Source organism: Micromys minutus, assembly GCF_963924665.1.
Source record: "Micromys minutus genome assembly, chromosome: 22".
Lineage (NCBI taxonomy): Eukaryota > Metazoa > Chordata > Mammalia > Rodentia > Muridae > Micromys > Micromys minutus.
Window position 1 is genome coordinate 849476 of NC_137957.1, and position 21608 is coordinate 871083.

The following is a 21608-nucleotide window of genomic DNA, read 5'->3' on the forward strand; positions in this document are numbered from 1 at the left end:
GAGAACTGTTGGGGCATCACAGGAAGGAACTAGGTCAGGAGTGCTAGAATTGAGAGGAAGCGAAGTTGAAAAAAAAATAAAAATAAAACCTGAAACTGGCAAGTCACAGACAGGGAAGTCAAAGCCAATAGAATAGATAATGATCTTAGGTGTGGCTAAAAGGTGGAGCCTGGCCTAGAATCCCCAGTGAGGGGGCTGGGGGCGTGGTCAGGGTGGAGACCCCGTCCAAACTTCTCCAGTGTGGAGGCTGGGGGCGTGGTCAGGGTGGAGTTCCCGCCTAGTAATCCCATAGTAATGAGCTGGGCCAGCTGGCTCAGTGGCGAATTTTGATTATTCCAGTGTCTTCCCTTGCGCTGAAAGCGGGAAGCTTCACAGCGGGTGGGTTGCAGCACGAGGCACAGTCCATCCATCCCTTAGGATGCTAAGTGTTTTCTGAGCGTCTATTCTGTGGCACAAGTAAGTGCTGTGGGGTGCAGGGTTAGCTAGGTCTCTCTGGGTGCTCAGGGGTTAAGGCCTGTCTGGCCACGTGAGAATACCTAGCAGCTGAGCCACAGCCCTCCCACCTGCCGGCCGGCCTCTCTCGCGCTCACATTGCGCACGACCTGCACAGCCCTGCCGGTTCCACCCGCGTCAAAGGGACTCGCCCGCTGTTCCTTCCTCTCTACTAGGGCGGCCGCGCTGAGCAAACAGGTTGCCCGGCCTAAGCTGCCAGCTCCGGTGTCCTCCCTGCCATCCATGCCAGACAGCCAGGACCCAGCGGCCACCGCTCACCCCGCGTCCACTCACTCAGCCTTCCAGACGGGTAAGTCTCCAGCTAAGTTCATCCTAGACCTCCAAGTTTGCTCAGGGTGCCCCCTTGGGAGCCGAAAGTTGGCATCCTACGTGGGCATCTGACACAGTTTCAGAAAGTTCGAGCGGCTGCAGTTTCTGCCCTGGCACAGCGCCCAGGTCGCTGCAGCCCAGCCTTCAAAGGGTCATTGTGAAAGCAGGTGGTGGCTGGAGGGGATCCCCTGATCCCCTAGCAGGATGGGGTACACAGGGACTCTAGTTCCCACGGATGGCCTGCCCATGACCGTTTTGGGAGATGGCAAAGGAAGTTGGGGTACTCCTGAGTTTTTTTGGAACTCTCCCTGAGGCTCACCCCATATTTCCCAGGCATGAATGTGTCACCTGTCCTAGGCTATACATTTTGGGGACAGGAGAGGACAGGAACTCTTGTCAACTCCCCAGGGCTTGTCTGTCAGCTGAGAAGTGCATGAGGGTAGGATGGATGGACAGATGGGGTTGGGAGGGGCACAGGGATTGCTTCTGTGTCTTTTGCCCCCAAAGAAAAGCCATTCCTTCAGGATGGTCTGCCCAGCCACCTCTGAGGTTACTTTGTTGTGGACCGGAAAGGCTCAGGACAGAGGGTGGACCTTGCATTGGGAGTTCCAAATATTGGCCACTGAGGTAGTTGAGTTTCTCATTTTGCACCATGCTGCAGCGGAAGGTTCTGGCTCCAACTCAGTTCCCTGTTACTTAGCCCAGGCAGGGACAGCGGCTTCCCTGAGCTGCACAGTAGAATAAGATTGTCACACGGGGGCCTTAGAGCTGACCTCTAAGGAACTGTCCCAGGATGGACATCTAGAAAAATCCCTGCCTGTCTGGCCTGGTACTTCCGTGTGGCACCGATTCTGGGGGAAAGTCCACGCTGAGAATTTAGGCTCAGTCCTTCCTCCTGGGCCTGGCCAGATGCCAGAGAGGCAGTGTTTGCTCAGGGTAGAACCCAACACCCTTTGTGACCGAGGTCAGTGGAACGCCCGGCTATGGGGACACGGGCTGCCTGACAATGATGTGCGTTTATTGAGCATTTACTGTATGCCATGTATAATGGGAACAAGGCTCAGAACTTCATAATGTTACCTCTGCAGCTTTTGAAGACAGGGTATCACATGGCCCAGGCTGGTGTCTGTATCCATGAGTAGCTAAGGACAACCTTGAACTCTTGACCTTCCCTCCTTATCCTCAGAGGCTGGGATGACAGGAGTGTCCCACCACATGTGGCTTGTTCTACCTTAGGAGGACGAAGAGCGCAGCACTGGGTGAGCTGGCGTCCGGGGTGCTCACAGGCCTAGGCACAGGTTACGGCGTGGACGAGTGTGCTGAATGCAGGGAACCAGGGACCGGCACAGGCAGCCGAGCCGCCAAGGGTGGGAGCCTTGGAGGGCTGTGCACAGGACAGACGGCTCGGGGCTCTCGGGCGTCCTCTGGTGGCCGATAAGACATGACTATCGGGAAGGATCAGGTCTGGGGCTGTGCTGAGAGGAAATTCAGCAGCAGGGGCTGAGGTCAGTGGTAAGGCAGGAAGGTTGGCAGGACGTCAGGACACGCATGAAACCCTGTCCAAAAGCTAAATTACTGACAGGGCGTTCAAGAGCTGCGGAATGTCTTGAGCTGTTTCTGCTTGTCAGCCACACACTCATGGAGCCCCTTTGAAAGGGTCTGTTCGCACCGCTGGACCCCTGGACTAGACCACCAACTGGGATAAGATTTGGCAAACAGTCAGCACTTCATAAATGCACAAGTAGACCCTGGAGGGTACCTAGGGTTTTTGACACTGTGTAAGTCACAGAGGTGTGGTCACACAAACAGCTGCAGACTGAGTGACAGCCCCCGCCCCAGGTCTATTTAGTAAGTTTTGAGCCAGCCTAGTCTACATAGTGAGTTCTGGGCCAGCCTGGTCCACCAGCAACAACAACGCCCCCCTCCCCCAATAACAACAAGAAAGCTGTGAGAAAGACCTCAGGAGCCGGGTGGGGGTGGGGGAGTTCCCGCGTGTTCCCTGCTGGCTGCTAAAGCTTGTGCTGCCATCCCAAGTGCTGGAGATAGGGGCTCAGGGAGTCAGATTGGAAGCCCTGGTTTACAGAAAGGGAAACTGAGGTGAGAAGTCTCGATGTAGTCTTGGTTGTCCCGATGCGAGCTTCCTCAGACTTCCCCTGTCAGAGGACCTCACTGTGCAGTCCAGGCTCCTCTAGAACTGATAGCAATCCTCCTGCCCCAGCCCTCACCTCCTGAGCTGGGATAGCAGGTGTCTGGCACTCCATCACACCACTATTCACGAAGTGTCAATGCTGTTATTAGCATTAGTAGTGCGAGGAACACGAATGCACTCGCGTGGGGACAGGGACGCTTTCTGTAGCTTAACTGCTCCACAGTGGGGGGGTTCAGTGAACTCGCCCCCGGGGTCAGTCTGCGCTCCATCTGTCCCTCCTTTGCCCAGGCCACGCCTGCCTTCCTCCACTGAATCTTCCAAGCCTTCTGGCTCCCTCACCTTACTGTGGGAACCTGGATCCCTGCCTCTCTTTGCCCGCTGGCGCTGCCTTTTCTGTCCCTCCTCTTAACAGCAGGCCCTGCCCCTCCTTCCCTGCAGACACGGCAGTGTGTACCGTTGGAACTCTTGGGGCATTCTTGGATTCCGGTCAGACCTGTCCTGCCACACCTGAGGGGACATCACACCCTTCAGTGAACCCCCGGACTCCACCCCCACATCACAACCACAGGCCCTGCACTCCGCGCAGGCCTCAGTTTTCCCAGATGCATGAGAATTGGCTAGCGGAGTCCTAAAGGACTTGTGCAGACACTGCCCCTTCCGGCTGGCGTCGGCACTGCAGCTGGAACATGCCCGTCCAGGATGCCTGCTCTCCGCCTCTAGGGGCGATTAGGAGAGTTTCTTTAATTCTTAATCCCTAAAATAAGTAATTGTTTGTGTGTGAGTGCGTGCATATGCCGTAGCATGCGGAGGTCAGAACTCATTCGGATTGGTAGTCTTTCTGCTCTCTGCAGCCTGGGGTTCGAACTCAGGGCGTGAGGCTTGGCAGCAAGCCTCGCTCGCCCCAACAGTTTCACAGGACACTGGACAAGGCAGTCCTCAGGGGCTGAGGATAGGTTCCAGGTACTGTGGAGGCTGAGGCAAGAGTTCCAGGATAGCCTAGGCTACATATGAGGCCCGGCTTCAGAAACCTAGGGCAGAACCTGCCTAGGTGGTGCACGTGCCATAGGTTTCCCTCCAAGCATGGGAAACAATCTCTTAAACTTTGCAATTTGGTTCAACTTTCTCTTCCAGATAGGGAAACTGAGGCACAGACCCACTCAGTGCCCCTTTTAGCCCAGCGGCCCACTCTGCTATGCAGAACCACAGGGCGGGAGCGTTACTTCCCGAGAGCACACAGAACAAGCAAAAGCCCTGTGAGGGTCTGAGAGCGAGTGTTGGTGGGTGGCGGGAAATGCAGGGCAGGACAGTCGTGGGGTCCCCAGGTGCACAGGATTGCCCGTGTAGCTTTGGCCCGCCTCTGTAGACCAGCTAACCTTGAACTAACAAGCATCCTCCTGCCTCTCTGCCTTCCAAGTTCTGGGGCTAAAGGCAGTCCAAACATTTTGATTAGATTGTCTTGGCCAACTCCTTATTAACCTTCAAAACCCCTTTTGTATGCCCACCTTCTCCAGGGAGCCTTCCGGAGTTTCTGCTTTGCCTCTGGCCTTCACACTCCCTCACTTCCTCCTCTAGCTAGATCAGTGAGGTGACAGCTGGAGGTGTTTTTTGCCCTTTGACCTTGGGTTGGGCCTCGGATAAGGCTATCTTTACCTGTGAGGAATGTGTGGGCGGGGCCAGCACTAGTCCCGCCCATCCAGGTGACTTCCTGTCACCTCAGTCCCTAAGTCTAGGCTAGCCCTACCGGACCTTTCTAAAGCTAACCCTCAGTGGCAGACCCTGAGGAGGAAGCAGTCTAAATTTGAAATACGAACCAGCCTGATCTGGAAAAGGCCAGGAACACGACTGGATAGTCTGGGAAACGGTTCTGTTTTTGTTTGTTTGTTTGTTTTTGAGAGAGGGTCTCACTGTAGCCCAGGCTGGCCCAGACCTCTCTATGCAGACCGGGCTGGCCCCAAACTCACAGAGACCTTCCTGTCTCTGCCTCCCGAGTGCTGGGATTACAGCTGGAAAACCTCCTTTATTTGTTTGTTTGGGTTTTTTGACGCTTTTACTCGTTTCATGTGGGTGCAATTCCCACGCAGGCTGACGGGGTGTCGGATCTCCGGGGCGGGATCTGAACTCGGGTTCCCAGGCTTTCAAAGCAAACGTTCCAGTGCAGACACTGACCTTTCTTCTCTGGACAAACTCCTAGCCCACCTTCAGAACCCTCCCTGCCCACCACACGCTTGCCTCTTTGCCTTCTCACAAGCTTTCGCCTCCTCCTGACTCCCTCGCAAAGCTTCTAACCTCCGTTCCGCCTGGCCGTGACCGCTCCGGGTTTTCCTGGCAGCCGGGCCCTTGCGGTCCGCGGTCCCGGCCGCCGGGCTCAGCCCAGCTTTGTGGGAAACCAGGACCGGATCGCGCTTGGCCGGACCGGATCGCGGCGGGGCCGGCCGGCGCTTCCCGGAGGCGTGCCCGGCTGGGGCGGGGCGGCCCCCGACTTGAAGGAGGAAGAGCAGGTGCAGCCGGGAGCTGCTGGCGGAGCCCGAGAAAGGCGGGAGCGCGGCTCCGACCCGCCGCCACCACCCCCAGCCCAAAGTGGGGCCGATTGTTTCCAGGCCCCTTCAGGTCCCTGGTGGGGGGGCTGCATGACTGTTTCCAGGACGCCCGCTGTACACCATGGCGGTGAGATTCCAGGCGAGTTGTACCGGGAAACCGGTGGTGGTTGGAATGGGAGTGGGACCCAGGCTTTCAAAAGCCTGTCTGCCTGCTTAACAGGCAGGGAAACTGAGGCCCGGAGAGGCGCGGTGGCCAACCTACGGCTATATGGCAAGATAAATCTGTGGACTAGCCCCAAGAGCCACCTCAACCGCCTCACCCCGCAGACCTGAGTTCGAATCCTACGAGACAGTGAGGCCGCCCGTGTGTGTGATCCTGAAAGCGGGTAGCTGTGTTTGTTTCGTTTCTTGGCCGCTAGCATTTATTGAGCACCTACTGTGTACAAAGAGTTTAAGTGAGTCGGATGACTGTCGCCAGTTCTGGGGACCTGGAGGAATTTTGCCCTTCTGGCCTGGAGCCCAAACTCCTACACAGTAAGAGTAAACTGAGACCTGGCTGCTGGGTCACACTCCAAGCTGCCAGGCTTTCTGCCGGTTTAGGAGGTGGAGGAATGACCTTCCCCAGGCCGGCCGACCGACCTGTCCACAGCCTCTCCCTACATCCCTCCCCCATCCCTCCTCTGCGCAATGGCCTAAGGAGGGAGGGGTCGGTGGGGAACCAGTGTCCCTGGGTGGATGGCTTGTCCTACCCCCCCCCCCCCCGTCCCTCCCTCCTGTTATGTGAGCCTGCAGGTGGCAGGGGTGGGGCCAGGTGCTTACCTGGAGGGGCGGACACCAGAAAAGGGCACTAGATCTCATTACAGATGGCTGTGAGCCACCATTTGGTTGTTGGGAATTGAACTCAGGACCTCTGGAAGAGCAGTCAGTGCTCTAACCACTGAGCCATCTCTCCAGCCCTGGAACTGGCATTTTTAAACCGCCCTCTGGTGGTTTGTAACTGTATAGGAACTACACCTATCCATCCCAGACTACCCGGAGCGCCTGGACTGGGGACTCCGTGGAGAATGGAGATTAGACTGTAACACCCCAGGCTCCAAGGGGAGAGGGTGCCAGATGTGTATGTTGGAAGGCACCTCAGCCCCGGGGCTCTAAAGGCTGAGTAGGAGTTTGCCGAGGATTACAGCTGTAGACAGTCACCTGGGCTAAGTGATGGAGAGTCTTCCTCCGCCGAGGAGCCAGGGCCTGAGGGCACACCTGCCCAAGGGTGGGCAGGGACTGGGGAACGTGTCCATCCTTAAGGTACAGCCCCAGAGAGTTTTAGACAAAGCCTGTGACCAGCCTACACCAGCTGGGGCAAGCTGGGACAAGCCTGGCCACCTGCCTCTCCTCCCCCTAAGGAGCCCCGGGCACACTTGGGAAAGCCAAGAAATAAAAATTCCACAGCTGAGTGCAGATAAACTTTCAGAGTGCCACTTGAAGACCTTTACCAGGGTCTGTGGAGGTTCCCATGTGTCTCTGCCATGTGAGGAGGCTGAGGCAGGAGGATTGCCATGAGTTTGGAACTAACCTAGGCTGCAGAGCAAGATCCCCGACTGCCCAAAAGTAAAGCAAAGCCTTCAGAACTGCGGAGCTAGGGAGGTTGGGGGGAGGGGTACAGCTCAGCAGAGATGGGGACATCAAGAGGTCCTGAGGGGCTCAGCTCTCAGTGTGGGTATCAGGAAAGTGCTTGAGAGACAGCCTCTGGGCAGCAGGGAGGCTGGGACGTTGGGGAGCAGCCCAACCGTGAGGCCCTTGTGCTGAGCAGGGATAGCAAGGGCCACAGGAAGGGGTCATGGTAGGGTAAGCAGGACAGGGAAGAGGACCATAGGGAGGACTGAGGCTGACTGAGGAAGGAGGGAGCCATGAAATCCTGAAGCTGCTGCAGAGGATGCACTGTGGGGGGCAGAGCAGGCCGTGGACACCACGCTTCCTCCTGCCCTATGTCCCTGTCCCTGTCCCTATCAGGTGGCAGACATGGAAGAGCTGACCATCTGGGAACAGCACACAGCCACACTGTACAAGGTGAGCTGAGGCCTGCCCCTCCAAGGGAGCCCCTGGGTCTGGGAAGTAACGTCTTGCCTGTTTGTCACCTGTGTCCCTCAGGACCCCCGCCGCGGCTTCGGCATAGCTGTCTCTGGAGGCCATGACCGAGCTAGTGGATCCGTGGTGGTGTCTGATGTGGTGCCCGGAGGCCCCGCTGAGGGCAGGCTCCAGTGAGGCTCTGAAAGGGCGGGTGGGAGGAGGGACAGTGTAGGGAGGAAGGCACCTGGCACCTTCAGCTCTGTCAACAGGGCCTGACTTCCTTGGCCCCATGTTCCGAACGCTTCCTGGTCCCAGAGGCTGGGCAGTGCCCAAGGGCAGGATGGCAGAGACCAGGAACAGACAATCCTGGACTGTTCTTTGAGAGCAGGGCAGTTTTCTGAGACCTGTAGACTGAGGCTCCTGCAATCTGGTAGAAATGGGTCCTAACAGTGACAGACTGGTGAATGACAGAGGGGACAGACAAAAATTACCTGATGGCTGGAGGGGAGGGGCGCAGCAACCCTGGGTCTCCTCACTGGAGCCACTCCCTCAGGACCGGGGACCACATCGTCATGGTGAATGGCGTCTCTGTGGAGAATGTCACATCTGCCTTTGCCATCCAGATCCTTAAGACCTGCGCCAAAACAGCCAACATTGTAAGTGGACAGAGGGCATTGGATCCCATTACAGATGGTTGTGAACCACCATATGGTTGCTGGGAATTGAACTCGGGACCTCTGGAAGAGCAGTCAGTGCTCTTAACCACTGAGCCATCTCTCCAGCCCCGGGGGAAACTGAGTTCTAACACAATAAGGCAGATAGCCTTGAGATATTGGAAATAGAACTACATACTTTTATTAGAATTTTGTTTTGGGGGGCTAGGACTGGAATGCAGGACACCCTGTTAACCACGCCCACAGACCCTCACTAGGGCATTCTAGCCGGGGCTCCATCCTTGACCACACCCCACACCCTCACTGGGGAATTCTAGGTGGGCCCAGCTCTCTTTTTCTTCTTTATTTTTCTTAGTCTCACTCTGTAGTCCTGGTTGATCTTTATTTTTTCTTTAATGATCTATTCATTTTATGAATGTGGGTGTTTTGTCTACACATTCATCCATCTGCCCTCCAAAAGAAATTATCTGATGTCAGGAGTTAACGACAGTTGGAAGCCACATGTGGTGCTGGGAATCGAACTCAGGACCTCTACAAGTGCAGCCTGTGATCTTAATGACTGAGCCATCTCTCCAGCTGATACTTAATTCTTGACCCTGCTGTCCCAGTCCCTGTGTAGTCGGAACTGTTGAGCATCCTGGGACAGTTTCGTTTCTCAGCGGAATGAGGCTGTAGGACCTCCCGGCTTAGCTGCTGTGCTGGCTGTGCTTCCGTCGGGACGCCTGCCCCTGAAGTCACACACTGGCCCTTGTTAGAGGACAGCTTTGGTGTTGGAGGCCAAGAGGCAGAGACACTGAATCCCCTGGGGGTTTTCTGTGGGTGGGGTGATCTCTCCCCTTCTCTGCCTCTTACACAGACAGTGAAGCGTCCTCGAAGGGTTCAGCTGCCTGCCACCAAGGCTAGCCCAGCTTCTGGCCACCAGCTCTCAGAGCAGGAGGAAGCTGACTATGGCCAGGGGTATGAGGGGGACTCCTCCAGTGGTTCAGGTCGATCCTGGGGTGAGCGTTCTCGCCGGTCCAGGGCTGGTCGCCGTGTCCGGGTGGGCAGCCATGGGCGCCAGAGCTCGGGTGGTGGATCTGAGGCCAACGGTCTGGACCTGGTGTCTGGCTACAAGCGCTTACCGAAGCAGGATGTGCTAATGAGGCCACTGAAGTCCGTGCTGGTGAAACGAAGAAACAGCGAAGGTGAGGCAGACTGGGCTGCACCCCAAAAGACAGAAAAAAGTCAGGTCAGGGGTGTGTGTCTCCCCCTCCCTAGAATTCCCCAGTGAAGGGGCTGGGGGCGTGGTCACTTGCCTAGATTGGAGGCTGAAGCAGGAGGATTGCAAATTACTTCAAAGCCAGCTTGAATGATCTTGGCCTCCCAGCTAAGGAGCCCTGTCTCAGTTTCCCTTCTCTCCCTTCCAGAGTTTGGGGTGAAGCTGGGTAGTCAGATCTTCATAAAACACATCACAGAATCCGGCCTCGCTGCTCGGAACCGTGGGCTGCAGGAGGGAGACCTTATCTTACAGGTGAGTGGGGGCTTATGTTTCAGGTGGGGAAACTGAGGCCAAGGAAGACAGAGCCATATTCCCAGCCCTAGGAACTACTTCCAATCCTCCTACCTCACTCCAAGCAAGTGTTTCTAGCCCCCCTCAAGTCCACACTTCCTAGACACCCTGGTCCTTTACTACCCTTCAGATAAACGGAGTGTCCAGCGCTAATCTATCCCTAAGTGACACCCGGAGGCTCATTGAGAAGTCGGAGGGGCAGCTGACGTTGCTGGTGCTGAGGGACAGTGGGCAGTTCCTGGTGAACATCCCTCCTGCAGTGAGTGACAGTGACAGCTCACTAATGGAAGGTGAGGAGCCCAAGGCAGCTGCCAACCTTGCTCCTGGAGGCCCAGAAAGGGATGGGAACTCACTCAGAGCCGCACAGTATGACCAAGCTGGAATCTGTGAGGTTCAGGGCCCCCAGCTCATCGGGCCTTGATGGTCCCGTGTGACAAGGACGACATGACCACACGAAGTAGGTGTGACCCTAGCTCCGCTCTTCTCCCAGACATCTCAGACCTGACGTCGGAATTGTCCCAGGCACCCCCTTCCCACATTCCTCCGCCACCTCTGAAGGGTCAGCGGAGCCCTGAGGACAGCCAGACGGACTCCTCAGTGTGAGTGAGGGATGAGAGCCCGTGAGGGGCCCCACCTCATGCCTGTGAACCCGGCATCTGTGGGGGTCTCGTGCAGAAGCACCACCGACTCACGGGAATCTGTCCTCCTTCCCAGGGAGACCCCGCAGCCGCGGAGGCGGGAACGGGAATGGTCAGTGGATTCAGCAGCCATCGCTGAACCAGGTGAGCCTCTGGCGATGGACGCCACTCTCAGGGCTTCCTCCCTTGCAGCGTCCATGCTTTGCCAGGCAGGAAGCAAAGATGATGTATATGGTTATGGGGGGAAGGGGGCGCCCACAGCCTAAGGGCAAAAGGCGGGGCCAAGAGAGGCAGCTTGGCAAACAGCTTGGGGGGCGTGGTCAGGAGTAGAGCCCCGCCCAGAATCCCCCAGCAGGGCTGACCTGTTGCTAGGTGCAGTTTCTGTGTTCTCTGGAGGAGTCTAGGCTTCAGGTTTCCTTTCTCCTTGCAGAGTCTCCTGGAAAAAGCCGCTATGACATTTACCGGGTCCCCAGCCGGCAGAGCCTGGAGGACCGTGGGTGGGTACCTCAGATGAGCACGTGGTGCCATGGGTCCCACACTCTATCTCTTTGGTTGTGGAATGTCATTAATGTCATCGGGCTGTTTGGGAAACCACCCTCCACCGCCACCCTGATTGCCCCCTCTCTGGTAGCTACAGCCCCGACACACGTGTCGTGCGCTTCCCCAAGGGTGCGAGCATTGGTCTGCGGCTGGCCGGTGGCAACGACGTGGGCATCTTCGTGTCCGGGGTGCAGGCAGGCAGCCCGGCCGACGGACAAGGCATTCAGGAGGGGGATGAGATTTTGCAGGTGACAAAGGACAGCTGGCCTGGGGAGTGTGGCCCTGGACCCTCCTATTTCCCTGAGTCCCTTCTGCTGCCCAGGCTGGCTTGGAACTGGCTATCCCTCCCACTGTAGCCACTTGGATGTTGGGATCACAGGTCTGCACCCCACGCCTGGCTTTTTCCAGGGGTCCTCATGTCTGCACAAGTACTTTTCCCTTAGCTCTCTCATGAGCCCCAGAGAGTTTTACATGGTGGGGTCTGTTTCCTCTCAGACGTGCCTGAGGCTTTCCGACCTGGTTGTGTGCCCTGGACCTTGTCTGCGATGCTCAGAGGCGGGCTGGGGACACCTGGGAAGGCAGAGTCTGGGGTTTGGCAGGCAGTGACTGTTCCCGGCCACACCCCGTGCCCTTTCCTGGCAGGTGAATGGTATGCCATTTCGGAACCTGACTCGGGAGGAGGCTGTGCAGTTTCTGTTGGGGCTGCCTCCAGGGGAAGACGTGGAACTGGTAACACAGAGCAAGCAGGACAGTGAGTGTCTCAGAACTCGTGGGCCACATCGGAGATTCGAGGTGGGGCGGGACTCAGAATGGCACCTGATGTCAATCAAGCTCTGGGCTCCCCTGGCCAATGTGGTGCATGCCTTTGATCGCCACACTCGAGTGGCAGAGGCAATAGTATCTCTGAGTTTGAGGCTCGCCTGCTCTACATAGTGAGACTATCAAAAAATAAATAAAACAAAGACCAGAAGCTAGTGGGCTGAGCACAAGCCAGGCCTCCCCATGGCCCCACAGGGACAGTATCCCTAGTCCGTCTGAGTGAGTCCCTGGGACATATGGGCCCCTCAGAATCACGCAGCCCCCTCTGTCCCCAGTCTTCAGGAAGATGGTCCAGTCCCGCGTGGGTGACTCCTTCTACATCCGCACGCACTTTGAGCTGGAGCCGAGCCCTCCCTACGGCCTGGGCTTCACCCGCGGTGATGTCTTCCACGTGGTGGACACGTTGTACCCGGGCTCTGGGCCAGGCCACAAGCACAGCAGCCATGGGGGCCTCTGGCTGGCTGCCCGCATGGGCAGAGATCTCCAAGAGCAAGAACGCGGCGTCATCCCCAACCAGAGCAGGTTGGGGCGCTCACTGTTCTCCATTGCTGAGGGCTTTCTTGGGTAGGACACAGTGGGGCCACGAAAGTGTCCCGTAATAACAGCACATATACGGCTTTAGTTATTCATTCGTCTTTGAGGGACAGTTCCCTCCCAGTATCCAACTCATCCGGAGTACCAGCATCTAGGGCCCCACGTCGCTTGGCTGTGGCCTCATTCTCTCCAGAATTGGGCGCACCCTCTCCCCCTCCTGCCTCTCCCTTCAGAACCCCATGGTGACACTTAGTCCTGGGATGATCCCTGAAATCTGCAGTTCAGGGGCCTCAGCTTGAGTGCACCCACTCCTGGTGACATGACCCCAGGATCAGGCCCTGCCTGGTCTGGGGCTGGTTCTGACGTCCATGGGCCCCTGTGCTTCCTAGGGCTGAGCAGCTGGCCAGCCTAGAGGCTGCGCAGCGAGCGGTGGGCGTGGGGCCAGGCGCCTCAGTGGGCTCCAACCCACGGGCAGAGTTCTGGCGACTCCGCGGTCTCCGCCGAGGGGCCAAGAAGACAGTGACCCAGCGGAGCCGCGAGGATCTGTCGGCGCTGACCAGGCAGGGACACTACCCGCCCTATGAGCATGTGGTACTACAAGAAGGTGGGTAGCCGTGGGCACGGGGTGGGGGAGGTGAGAACATCTTGTTGAAGGGGACAGGACCCTCCTCCAAAGACCGCAGAGGCTCAAGGGAATCGCCAGGTTTTCCCAAGATGCCTCTTTTCCCGTGGGTAACATGTCTGTCACTCCAGCACTAGGGAGCCTGAGGCAGGGGGTTTCTGTGAGTTTGAGGCCAGCCTGGTCTACATGGAGAGTTTCAGGATAGCAAGTGAGACCCTGTCTCATAAATAAACGACTATAAAAAATTTTATGAGACATAAAAGACACAGTGCGTGGGTCTCAGCCCAGGTGTGCTCAGTCTACACAAATGGACAGACTGCATCTCAATAAAACTATAAAATCAAGCCAAGAGCCAGACACTGCAGGCCGCGGTTTCCTGCCAGCCCATTCATCTGACAGTCCCAAATGGGATCAGAAGTAAAACAGAACTCTCTTCCTCTTTTGCTGACTTGGAATAGGGATGGGGCTTCCTGCATGCTGAGTGACCCCCTAGCCCCAGAGCCCAGCCTTGTCACTCTCCACTTTGCAGCCAGTTTTAAGCGCCCTGTGGTGATCCTGGGACCAGTCGCAGACATTACCATGAGGAGACTGGCAACAGAGATGCCAGACCAGTTTGAGATTGCAGGTGAGACAGGGTGCCGAGGCAGCTGGGGTAACAATGTTTCCATCCACCTACTCATGCCTAGCCAGGCCTCAATAATCGGGACACTCAGAGCCCTTAGCTACTGTTGCAGGAGGCCTCTGGGAACCAGGCACACGCGGCCCTTGTGTGCTGAGAGCTGTTCCGGGTTTGTTTTTGTTTGCTGCTGCTGTTTAAATGTTTCATTCCTCCTGTGAGGATGGCAACCTGGTCAAGTTAATGAAGCCCTGTGTTCAAATCAAGGCTCCAGCCCAGCATAAACTCGGCCTGGTGCCCAGGGGGAGGCCAAGGTCAGCTCTGGCTACATACAAAATTGGAGGCCAGTCTGGGCTACATCAAACTCCATCTTTAAAAACAGTAAATAGAAGGGAAACCAAGGCCCGTGGGCATGGCTCCAGGTGTGCACTTAGCAAGTGGGGTGGTTCTGGGAGTATGGGGAACCTTAAGAGAGCTGTGGGAGGCTGGATGTGCCTCACACGGAGAACCAGATCTTACAGGTTCCAGGACACTCAGAAAGAAGGCCCTGGAGGAAGCTGGGTAGGGTCAAAGGGGCAAAGCTACACCACCTCACTAGCCATCAGGTGGTACAAATCGCACTTAAAGCCCTTCAGTGGAATATTACTCGGCCAGGAAAAATAAAGGCCACACCACAGGGTCTGGCTCCTGGAAGGCCCTTGCAGTCCACATAGCCGCAGGGACAGGAATTGGGTGGGGGCTGAAATGATTGTTCAATGAAGACAGCTGCAGTATGGGGAGTGAGGCTCTGAAGGACCCCCCCTGCAAGGGTCACTGTAGGTTCAAGAAGGGCCTAGCACGTGGATGTACCACTAGTGGTGTCCCCCTGCCTCTTCAGAAAGCGTTTCCCGGACTGACAGCCCATCCAAGATCATCAAACTGGACACGGTGCGGGTGATCGCAGAGAGGGTAAGCGCTGGGATGGGACTGAAGCCCCGTCTTCACCCCAAGTCACCTCCAGGGAGATGGGGACCAGGGACTCCTGCGAGACTCAGGCCCACACTCGTGAGCCCATACACAGAGAGACATGTCTCAGAGGGGAAAAAGGTAAACTAGAACACAAACCACTCAGCTGTGGAGGTGGCCAAGTACATCTGAAATCCCAGCTCCCTGGATGCAGAGGTGGGGGATCCCTGGGGTTCCCACAGATCTGGGCCAATAGATGAGCCCAGAACCAGACACAAAACGGTGACGGTGAGAAGCTGTGGTCCCCGTTACTACAGACTCTTGGTCTGTCTCAGGACAAGCACGCACTCCTGGACGTCACCCCCTCAGCCATCGAGCGCCTGAACTACGTGCAGTACTGGCCCATCGTCATCTTCTGTGCCCCGGAGAGCCGACCGGCTCTCAAGGCCCTACGGGAGTGGCTGGCCCCCGCCTCTCACCGCAGCAGCCGCCGGCTGTATGCTCAGGCCCAGAAGCTGCAGAAACACAGTAGCCACCTCTTTACCGGTGCGCGGCGGGGGGATGAGGGGTGTTGCTGGGGGCGGTAGTTCCTGCCTGCTGACTCCCCCCTGTCCCCCACCCCCGCAGCCACCATTCCCCTGCATGGCACTAGTGACTCTTGGTACCAGGAAGTAAAGGCTGTAGTGCGGCAGCAGCAGGCGCGACCGATCTGGACTGCGGAGGACCAGGTACTGGGTAGAGGGAGGCCATAGGCAGAGCCTAGGTGAACCTCAGAGGTGGTAAGTGTGGCTTACTAGTACCCAGAGGCTAGTAAGGAACCCTTAGGGAATAAAGCTTAGAGGGGTGGACAATGGAGCTGGGAGTTGTGGGATGCTTAGGAGTTGGTCAGTGTTGAACTCCTGATAAGGCCTTGATCTCAGATTTGAATCATGGCCTAGAATCCAGAGGTCCACAGGCGACCAGGGTTCGGAGCAGCAGAGGCTGGGGTTCAGAGTACAGGCCTCGGCTTCCCTTGAGGTCACAATATATCTGTCCCCACAGCTGAACGGCTCATCTGAGGACCTTGACCTGCCGGGCCATGGCCTGGCTGCCAGCTCTGGAGACCTCAGCTGTGACAGTCGGGCCAACAGTGACTATGAGGACACAGATGGGGAGGGCGCCTATACAGACAGAGAGGGCGGACCCCAGGACTTCGATGAGGAGGCCCCACCCACAGCCCTGGCCCGGTCTTCAGAGCCAGTGTGGACAGACGACCACCAGGGGCTGATGGGTCATGGGACAATTGCAGCCGAGTGGGAGACGCAAGTGGGTACTTGGCCCTGTGGGGTGGGGACACATGGTTGCACCCCCTGACACCCAGCATAACCCTCTCCACGCATGTCAACAGGGGTCACCGCCTTCCTCTTCCCTCCAGGCCGACAGCCTCTACACCCGGGACCAGCAGCGCCAGGACAGCATGCGGTAAGTCTCATGAACGATGCAGGCCTGAAGACTCCACACCACACACGGCTTTCTAGGATGTAGAGGAGTCCCAAGTCCCAGCCCACATTTAAACACCCGGCCTTGCTCATCCTTGACGGTGGGAGGGTGAGGTCACACAGCAAACCCAGCCGCCAAGGCCCCGCACCTCCCTCCTGACACCAGGACCTACAAGCACGAGGCCCTGAGGAAGAAGTTCACAAGAGCCCGGGATGTCGAGTCCTCCGATGACGACGGCTATGACTGGGGCCCAGCCACCGACCTGTGACTCAGTCACCAGCCTGTACAAGCCCTCACACTTCTGATCATTTAATAAATCTTTAAAAATATTTTTACAGTAGAAAATAATACAAGACTGAGGACTCTGTTCCCTGCCAGCCAAGGGGTGACGATGGCGGGGGCGGGGACGAAGGCACGCGTGGGTGGGGCAGTCACAGGTATACCGGCTGTTCCTGTCCTGTGAGCAGTCGGTAGGTGGCAGCTGGCATAGTCTTGATGTGGATCTAGGGATCAGAGGTGAAGGGTCAGGGTCAGTGACTGGGTCATTTTGGGGGGGCAGAATCAGGGGTGAGCGGCCAGGCCACCCACACACACTTCTCTTGTCTCCGTGAGCAGCTGGATGATGCGCGCATGGGGCATGGCCACCACGCTCTGCCCATTGACCTCAATGATGCGGTGTCCAACGCGGACTCCACCACGCTCGGCAGCGCCTCCGCGCAGCAGGCTGCAAATCTGAGGGGGACAGCGCTCAGGACCCACCCCTAGGCTATACGCTAGCCTTCACTCCCTAGGCTGTGGGCTAGCCCACACCCCACACCCAGCCTGGGGGTCCCAGCCTCACGATGCCATTCTCCACACAGAAGCCCAGCTGCTCGCGCACATGGGGTCGGCGGATGATGGCCGTGGTGACCGGTGGGCAGTGGATGATACTCAGCGTCACCGATGAGTGTCGCCGCACCTCCTGGGGAACCCACCATGCTGCTCAGGCCTCTGTGGGCCTTAGTTTACCTACCGATCAATCTCCCGGGAAACACGGGGTTGTGATCAGTGAACTATTCACCAACTTAACTTAGGAGGCTCCTACGCACCCTACAAGGCTCCCGGGGTCCCAATCCACAGAACCCTGACTCACGCGCACAGCGGCCTGGCAGGCGGCCAGCGACAGCCCCACCAGGCTGGTTCCATTGATGGCGGTGACTCGGTCCCCTATGCTCAGGGCCCCGCAGCGCTCGGCAGGGCCCCCGTGGAGCAGGTTGGCAATGACCGCGGTGGGCAGCAGCGAGCCCCAGCCTGACTCAACCAGCGCAACGCCCAGGCCCTCGCCGGGCCGCTTCTGGATGCAAACCTGGGGAGGAGCCACGGAAGGAAGCCACGTTCAGGGGGTGGGGCCTCAGCAGGGGCGGGGTCGTGTGCAGGAGTAAGGGGTGGGGCCTCGGTGGGATGGGGTCCCTTGGGTGGCTGTATGCTGCAGCAGAGCAAGCACTCACCTCCCTGCAGTTCTGGCTGTTGCAGAAGTGGTCCAGGTCACCGTTGTGTGGGTGGCTGGCAGCGGCTGGGGGCTGCGTGCCCACCTGGCTGGGGTCGATCTTGTTTTCCTGCAGGAACTGGCTGTAGGCGATACTGAAGGCCTGGCCAATGGCTTGCGCAATGAGCTGGGCCTGTGGGAAGACAGTGGCTCCTATACATCCTGGCCAGTCTCAGCTTCAACGCTCACTCCAAGAAACCTCGAGGGTTCTACGCCATGCTCTGGAGGGGAGTGGCTCACGGCTACTCACATCTTCTGAGTGGAAGACATGACACAACATCTTGTAGAGCCGCCGCTGGCGGTCTTGGGGAGTTGTCCTCCTGGCCAGCCGCCTCCGGGCCATCAAAACCAGCACAGGCCCAATGTCTGCGATATAGGAGATGGTCTGCAGGGCATGGTCCATCAGAGCATCCTGTGGACAGGGACTGGGTGGGCTGAGGGCCTCTCAAGCACCCCAAATGTCCACGACAGTCAGGCCCAGTCTCAGGGGTACCTGAGAGTCAGCACACAGCACTTTGACACGCTTGGTAGAGATAAAGATGTCCACTTCTGCCATGGGCTGGGTCTCACCTTCAGGGGCCTGCAGGGTAGGGAGGGACACAGGAGTTCGAGGTGGTTGGGACATCATACCCTGCAACCCAGGAACCCTACCCTGGCTCACCTTGACACGGTCCATGGCTTCCTGAGCCTGCCCCATGCGTGTGCTTGGAGGCGGGTTGCCTTCTGACAGCAGCTGCGTAGAGCCCAGATATTTCGCCCCGAAGATGACGCCATCCATGAGCTCCTCCTGTCCACAGGGGCCTGGAACTGCCCGTGACAGCAAGGGAAGGGATGAGGCCCTCCGCAGGCCCTGGGGTCCCCAATCCCTGAGCTCAAGAAACTCATGGTTCTAGAAGCAGGTAGGGCCTGCAATATAGCTCAGTAGGTAAAGACCCTTTCAGCCAAGTGAGACACCCTGAGTTCGAACCCTGGAACACCACCACATAGTAGGCAGAGAACTGACTCCCACAAGGGGTCCTCAGCCACATGCAACAAATGCAAACCGTAAGAAACAAGATCAAGGCCATTTTCCATGATGATCTAGAATTCTCTCCAGTCAGCCCGGGGGCCTCAAAGTCCAGGTCCTCGGTAGCCCTTAAATAATCTCCCCCATGACCCTGGAGCCCACGACCCTGGAGGTCACGACCCTGGAGGTCATGACCCTGGAGGTCACGACCCTGGAGGTCACGACCCTGGAGGTCACAACCCTGGAGGTCATGACCCTGGCTCAGAGTTCCAGGTCATTCTGCTTTATTACTTTTTAAACCCTGAGCTATAGAGCCAAAGCTGGTGTGGAACCTGCCATCCTCCTGCCTCAGTGTCCTGGGTGCTAGAATCGGGTGGGCACCACCACATGTGGCTCTGTTTTACAACTTCCAGGTTACTCCAAAGCTAACAGCTGGAGCTCTGAGCACTCCCTTTTGAGTATTTTTCTGTGGTTTGAGAATGCTCCAAACTATGTAGATACCAGCAAAATTCTAAGAGCATAGCCCTTCTGAGATAAATCCCAGCATCAACCTTGACTCTAGAACCTTCTTCGATACAGAGCTGGGCATGGGAGAGTTCCAGAATATTCCAGTCTGACAAACTGCTTATTCCCAAGCCTTTAGGGCAGGAATCAGTAACCCCAGAGGCCCTCCGTTTCCACTTCCCTGGCACTGGGCTCTGGTTGCGGCCTCAACTGGCTTTTTGAATGGTCTATGAGGATTCGAACCTGGGTCCTTGCGCTTGTGTGCCGAGCACCATCCCACTGAGCAGTCTCCCCAGCTCTCAGAAACTTGCATAAACGTATAAATGCCATCTTTAGCTCACAAGACTCCCCAGAGCAGCCCGGAGCTGACCTTTGCCAACCAATGTTCTAAACCAGCGTAGCTTCTAGGACATTCTACAGTGTATGTCGTGTCTTTGGGCATCTAGGATCTACTCTAATTCAACTGTCCTGTCTAGGCCTTGATTGTCACTGGCAAATTTTGTGTCATTTGGGAGCCCATTTGGCTGTTCTAGAACATTCTGATTCCTGTTGGGAATGAGCACTCACCCTCGGAGATGGCAGGGCATGAAGCCAGGGTCTCCTGGCTCTGGAAGACAGAAGAAGAGCAGGGCTGAGTCCCCAGCCATGGCTGAGGGTCAGAGGTCAGAGGAGGCAGGCACTATTACCTGGGTACCCACAGGTGGTTCCCGATGTGACACCAGGGGTGCTGTCTCCAGCCAGGGCTCCGGGGAGCTGTTGGAACTCCTGCCATCTCCTGGCTCTGCCGATGCCCCTTCCATCCACCCTGGGTCCCCATCGGGGTCCTCTGGAGGTTGCAGAAGGCGGGGCGCAGACTGTGCAGGATCTGGGGGAACAGATTGGGCAGGCAAAGAGGCCTCACACCTTAGCAGACCCAGAAGGTCGTCCCCGCCTGCCTCGGCCGACAGAAGCCCACCAGCATCTGAGTTCTCCTGGGTGGCTAGGCCTTGGCCAGTGGCAATGTGCAGGGGACAGGGGGCTCCATCTGGGAACGGGCCACCCAGGTCACTGGGTAGAGCTTCCAGTTGCTGAACCAGTTCCCGCACACTGGATGTGTCCAGCTCCATCTCGCTCAGGGTATCGGGGCCTTGGGACCCTAAAGCCCAGTGGGTGTTAGAAGGATGGTTCTCAGAGGACACCTCGGGGCCTTTGGGGTCCTCCAAGTCCATGGTTGGGGGCCCTAGAGGATGCTGGGGTCCTGGCAGGAACTCCATGTCTGGGACCCAGGTTCAGGCCGGCACTGTCACCAAGCTGGAAGACGAGGGCTCTGAATGCGGAGCTCGTAGGCAAGCCATGGTCCAACAGGTGACAGGTTCCATCCCCGTGGGGCCTGCCCAGGAGGAAAGAACCCCCATTTCACACAGAAGGCAGCTAAGAACTTAGGAGCCTGCCCCAGACACTAGAACTGAGCCTGCAGCCACAGAACTGACCCTGGTAACTCAAGCACTGTCCCCCAGAACTCAGGCTTCTGTCTCTAGAACTCAGACTTTGGCCTCTAAAACCCAGGCTCCGGTCCCTAGAACTCAGGCTCTGGCCCCATAACTCACGCTTTGGATCGTGGAACTCAGGCTGCTTCCCCAGAATTCAGGCACTGGTCCGGGGAACTCAGGCAAGCTCTGGCCCCTAGAACTCAGGCACTGACTGTGGAAAACTCAGGCTCTGGCCCCTAGAACTTAGGCTCCGGCCTCGAGAACTCAGGCACTAACTGTGGGAACTCAGGTTCCGGTCCCTAGAACTCAGGCTCTTTCCCTTGAAACTCAGACTCCGTCCCCGGGACTCAGATTTCAGTCTCGGAACTCAGACACCGCCCTCAGGTCACCCGCGGGAGCCCGTCCAGTCCCGCGCGGCCCGCAGTACCTGTGCCTCCGGCCTGGGCGTAATCATGCGATACGCCCGTCCTTCCAGGAGAGTCAGCAGCTCTCTGGGATCCCAGCTTTGGAACAGGATCATCGGTCAGTGCACCATCCAGGACGATTGCGCATGCACACTCTCACGGCGCCTGCTGGGAAATGTAGTCCTCTCGGCCGCTCTCGCTTTACGCGGACTCACTAGGTTTGCGGCATAGATAGTAGAGCTCCGGTTCGAATCCCAAGACTCCAGGAATGGAGGGAAGGTCCAAACCGGTTTTTCTATTGTAAAATCGGGTTCTGCATCACTTGAGGGCGCAAACGGCTGAGTCAGGACATGGACAGAAACCAGGAAGGGTAATAGTAAAGATCGTGTGCCTTGAAAATTTGGATGGAAGTTATTGAGGACAGACTTCCAGTTCGGATCCCAGGGATCTATAACGGCACAATCTAGACTTGAGTCAACACTGGAATTACATCATGGTCCCAGTTATAGACTAGGGACGATGATAATCCCCAAACTTAACTGTGTGTTCTAAAAGAGTTCACCAGGTTAGTTCTGTTAGCAGTGAATCTAGAATATTCTAGTACTAGTCTATTTATTCTTGAGATAGTCTCATGTACCTAGGCTGATTTGAATTCCTGATCCTCCTGCCTCCACCTCCACATCACAACTGACTATCAGGAATTCCACTTGGGATA

The 21608-nt window shown here is 57.1% G+C and overlaps 2 protein-coding genes across 6 annotated transcripts; one reads left to right on the plus strand and one right to left on the minus strand.

The window, feature by feature from the left end:
* Nucleotides 1–718: 718 nt before the first annotated feature.
* On the plus strand, nt 719–16253 carry TJP3 (tight junction protein 3; the record flags this gene model as incomplete). Its single annotated transcript, XM_080935071.1, has 21 exons — nt 719–802; nt 7513–7569; nt 7651–7760; nt 8123–8225; nt 9100–9427; nt 9650–9753; nt 9923–10082; nt 10283–10391; nt 10468–10574; nt 10861–10927; nt 11062–11218; nt 11613–11721; nt 12065–12311; nt 12713–12927; nt 13475–13570; nt 14439–14509; nt 14842–15052; nt 15134–15234; nt 15548–15811; nt 15921–15967; nt 16151–16253. The coding sequence occupies exons 2-21, from the start codon at nt 7522–7524 to the stop codon at nt 16251–16253; spliced, it is 2757 nt and encodes a 918-aa protein (XP_080791197.1). The 5' UTR covers nt 719–802; nt 7513–7521.
* A 25-nt stretch (nt 16254–16278) lies between these two features.
* On the minus strand, nt 16279–21016 carry APBA3 (amyloid beta precursor protein binding family A member 3). Of its 5 annotated transcripts, none has more exons than XM_080934980.1 (11): nt 20917–21016; nt 19719–20389; nt 19588–19627; nt 18172–18317; nt 18004–18090; nt 17761–17922; nt 17473–17643; nt 17118–17330; nt 16827–16946; nt 16580–16717; nt 16279–16488 (listed from the first exon to the last, which is right to left on the minus strand). In XM_080934980.1, the coding sequence occupies exons 2-11, from the start codon at nt 20271–20273 to the stop codon at nt 16417–16419; spliced, it is 1704 nt and encodes a 567-aa protein (XP_080791106.1). In that variant the 5' UTR covers nt 20274–20389; nt 20917–21016; the 3' UTR covers nt 16279–16416. The 5 variants fall into 5 exon arrangements, with proteins under 5 accessions (XP_080791106.1, XP_080791105.1, XP_080791103.1 ...); XM_080934979.1 differs by having other exon boundaries at nt 19707–20389; XM_080934977.1 differs by having other exon boundaries at nt 19701–20389.
* Between the last annotated feature and the right edge of the window lie 592 nt (nt 21017–21608).

Excerpts from the sequence above, each read along its gene's own strand:
- APBA3 (XM_080934977.1), bottom strand. The coding sequence starts at position 20,273 with ATGGAGTTCCTGCCAGGACCCCAGCATCCTCTAGGGCCCCCAACCATG. Across the intron at positions 18,091-18,171 it reads AAGCCATGGACCGTGTCAAG|GCCCCTGAAGGTGAGACCCA; the intron begins GTGAGCCAGGGT and ends CCTACCCTGCAG. Across the intron at positions 17,644-17,760 it reads ATGTCTTCCACTCAGAAGAT|GCCCAGCTCATTGCGCAAGC; the intron begins GTGAGTAGCCGT and ends GTCTTCCCACAG.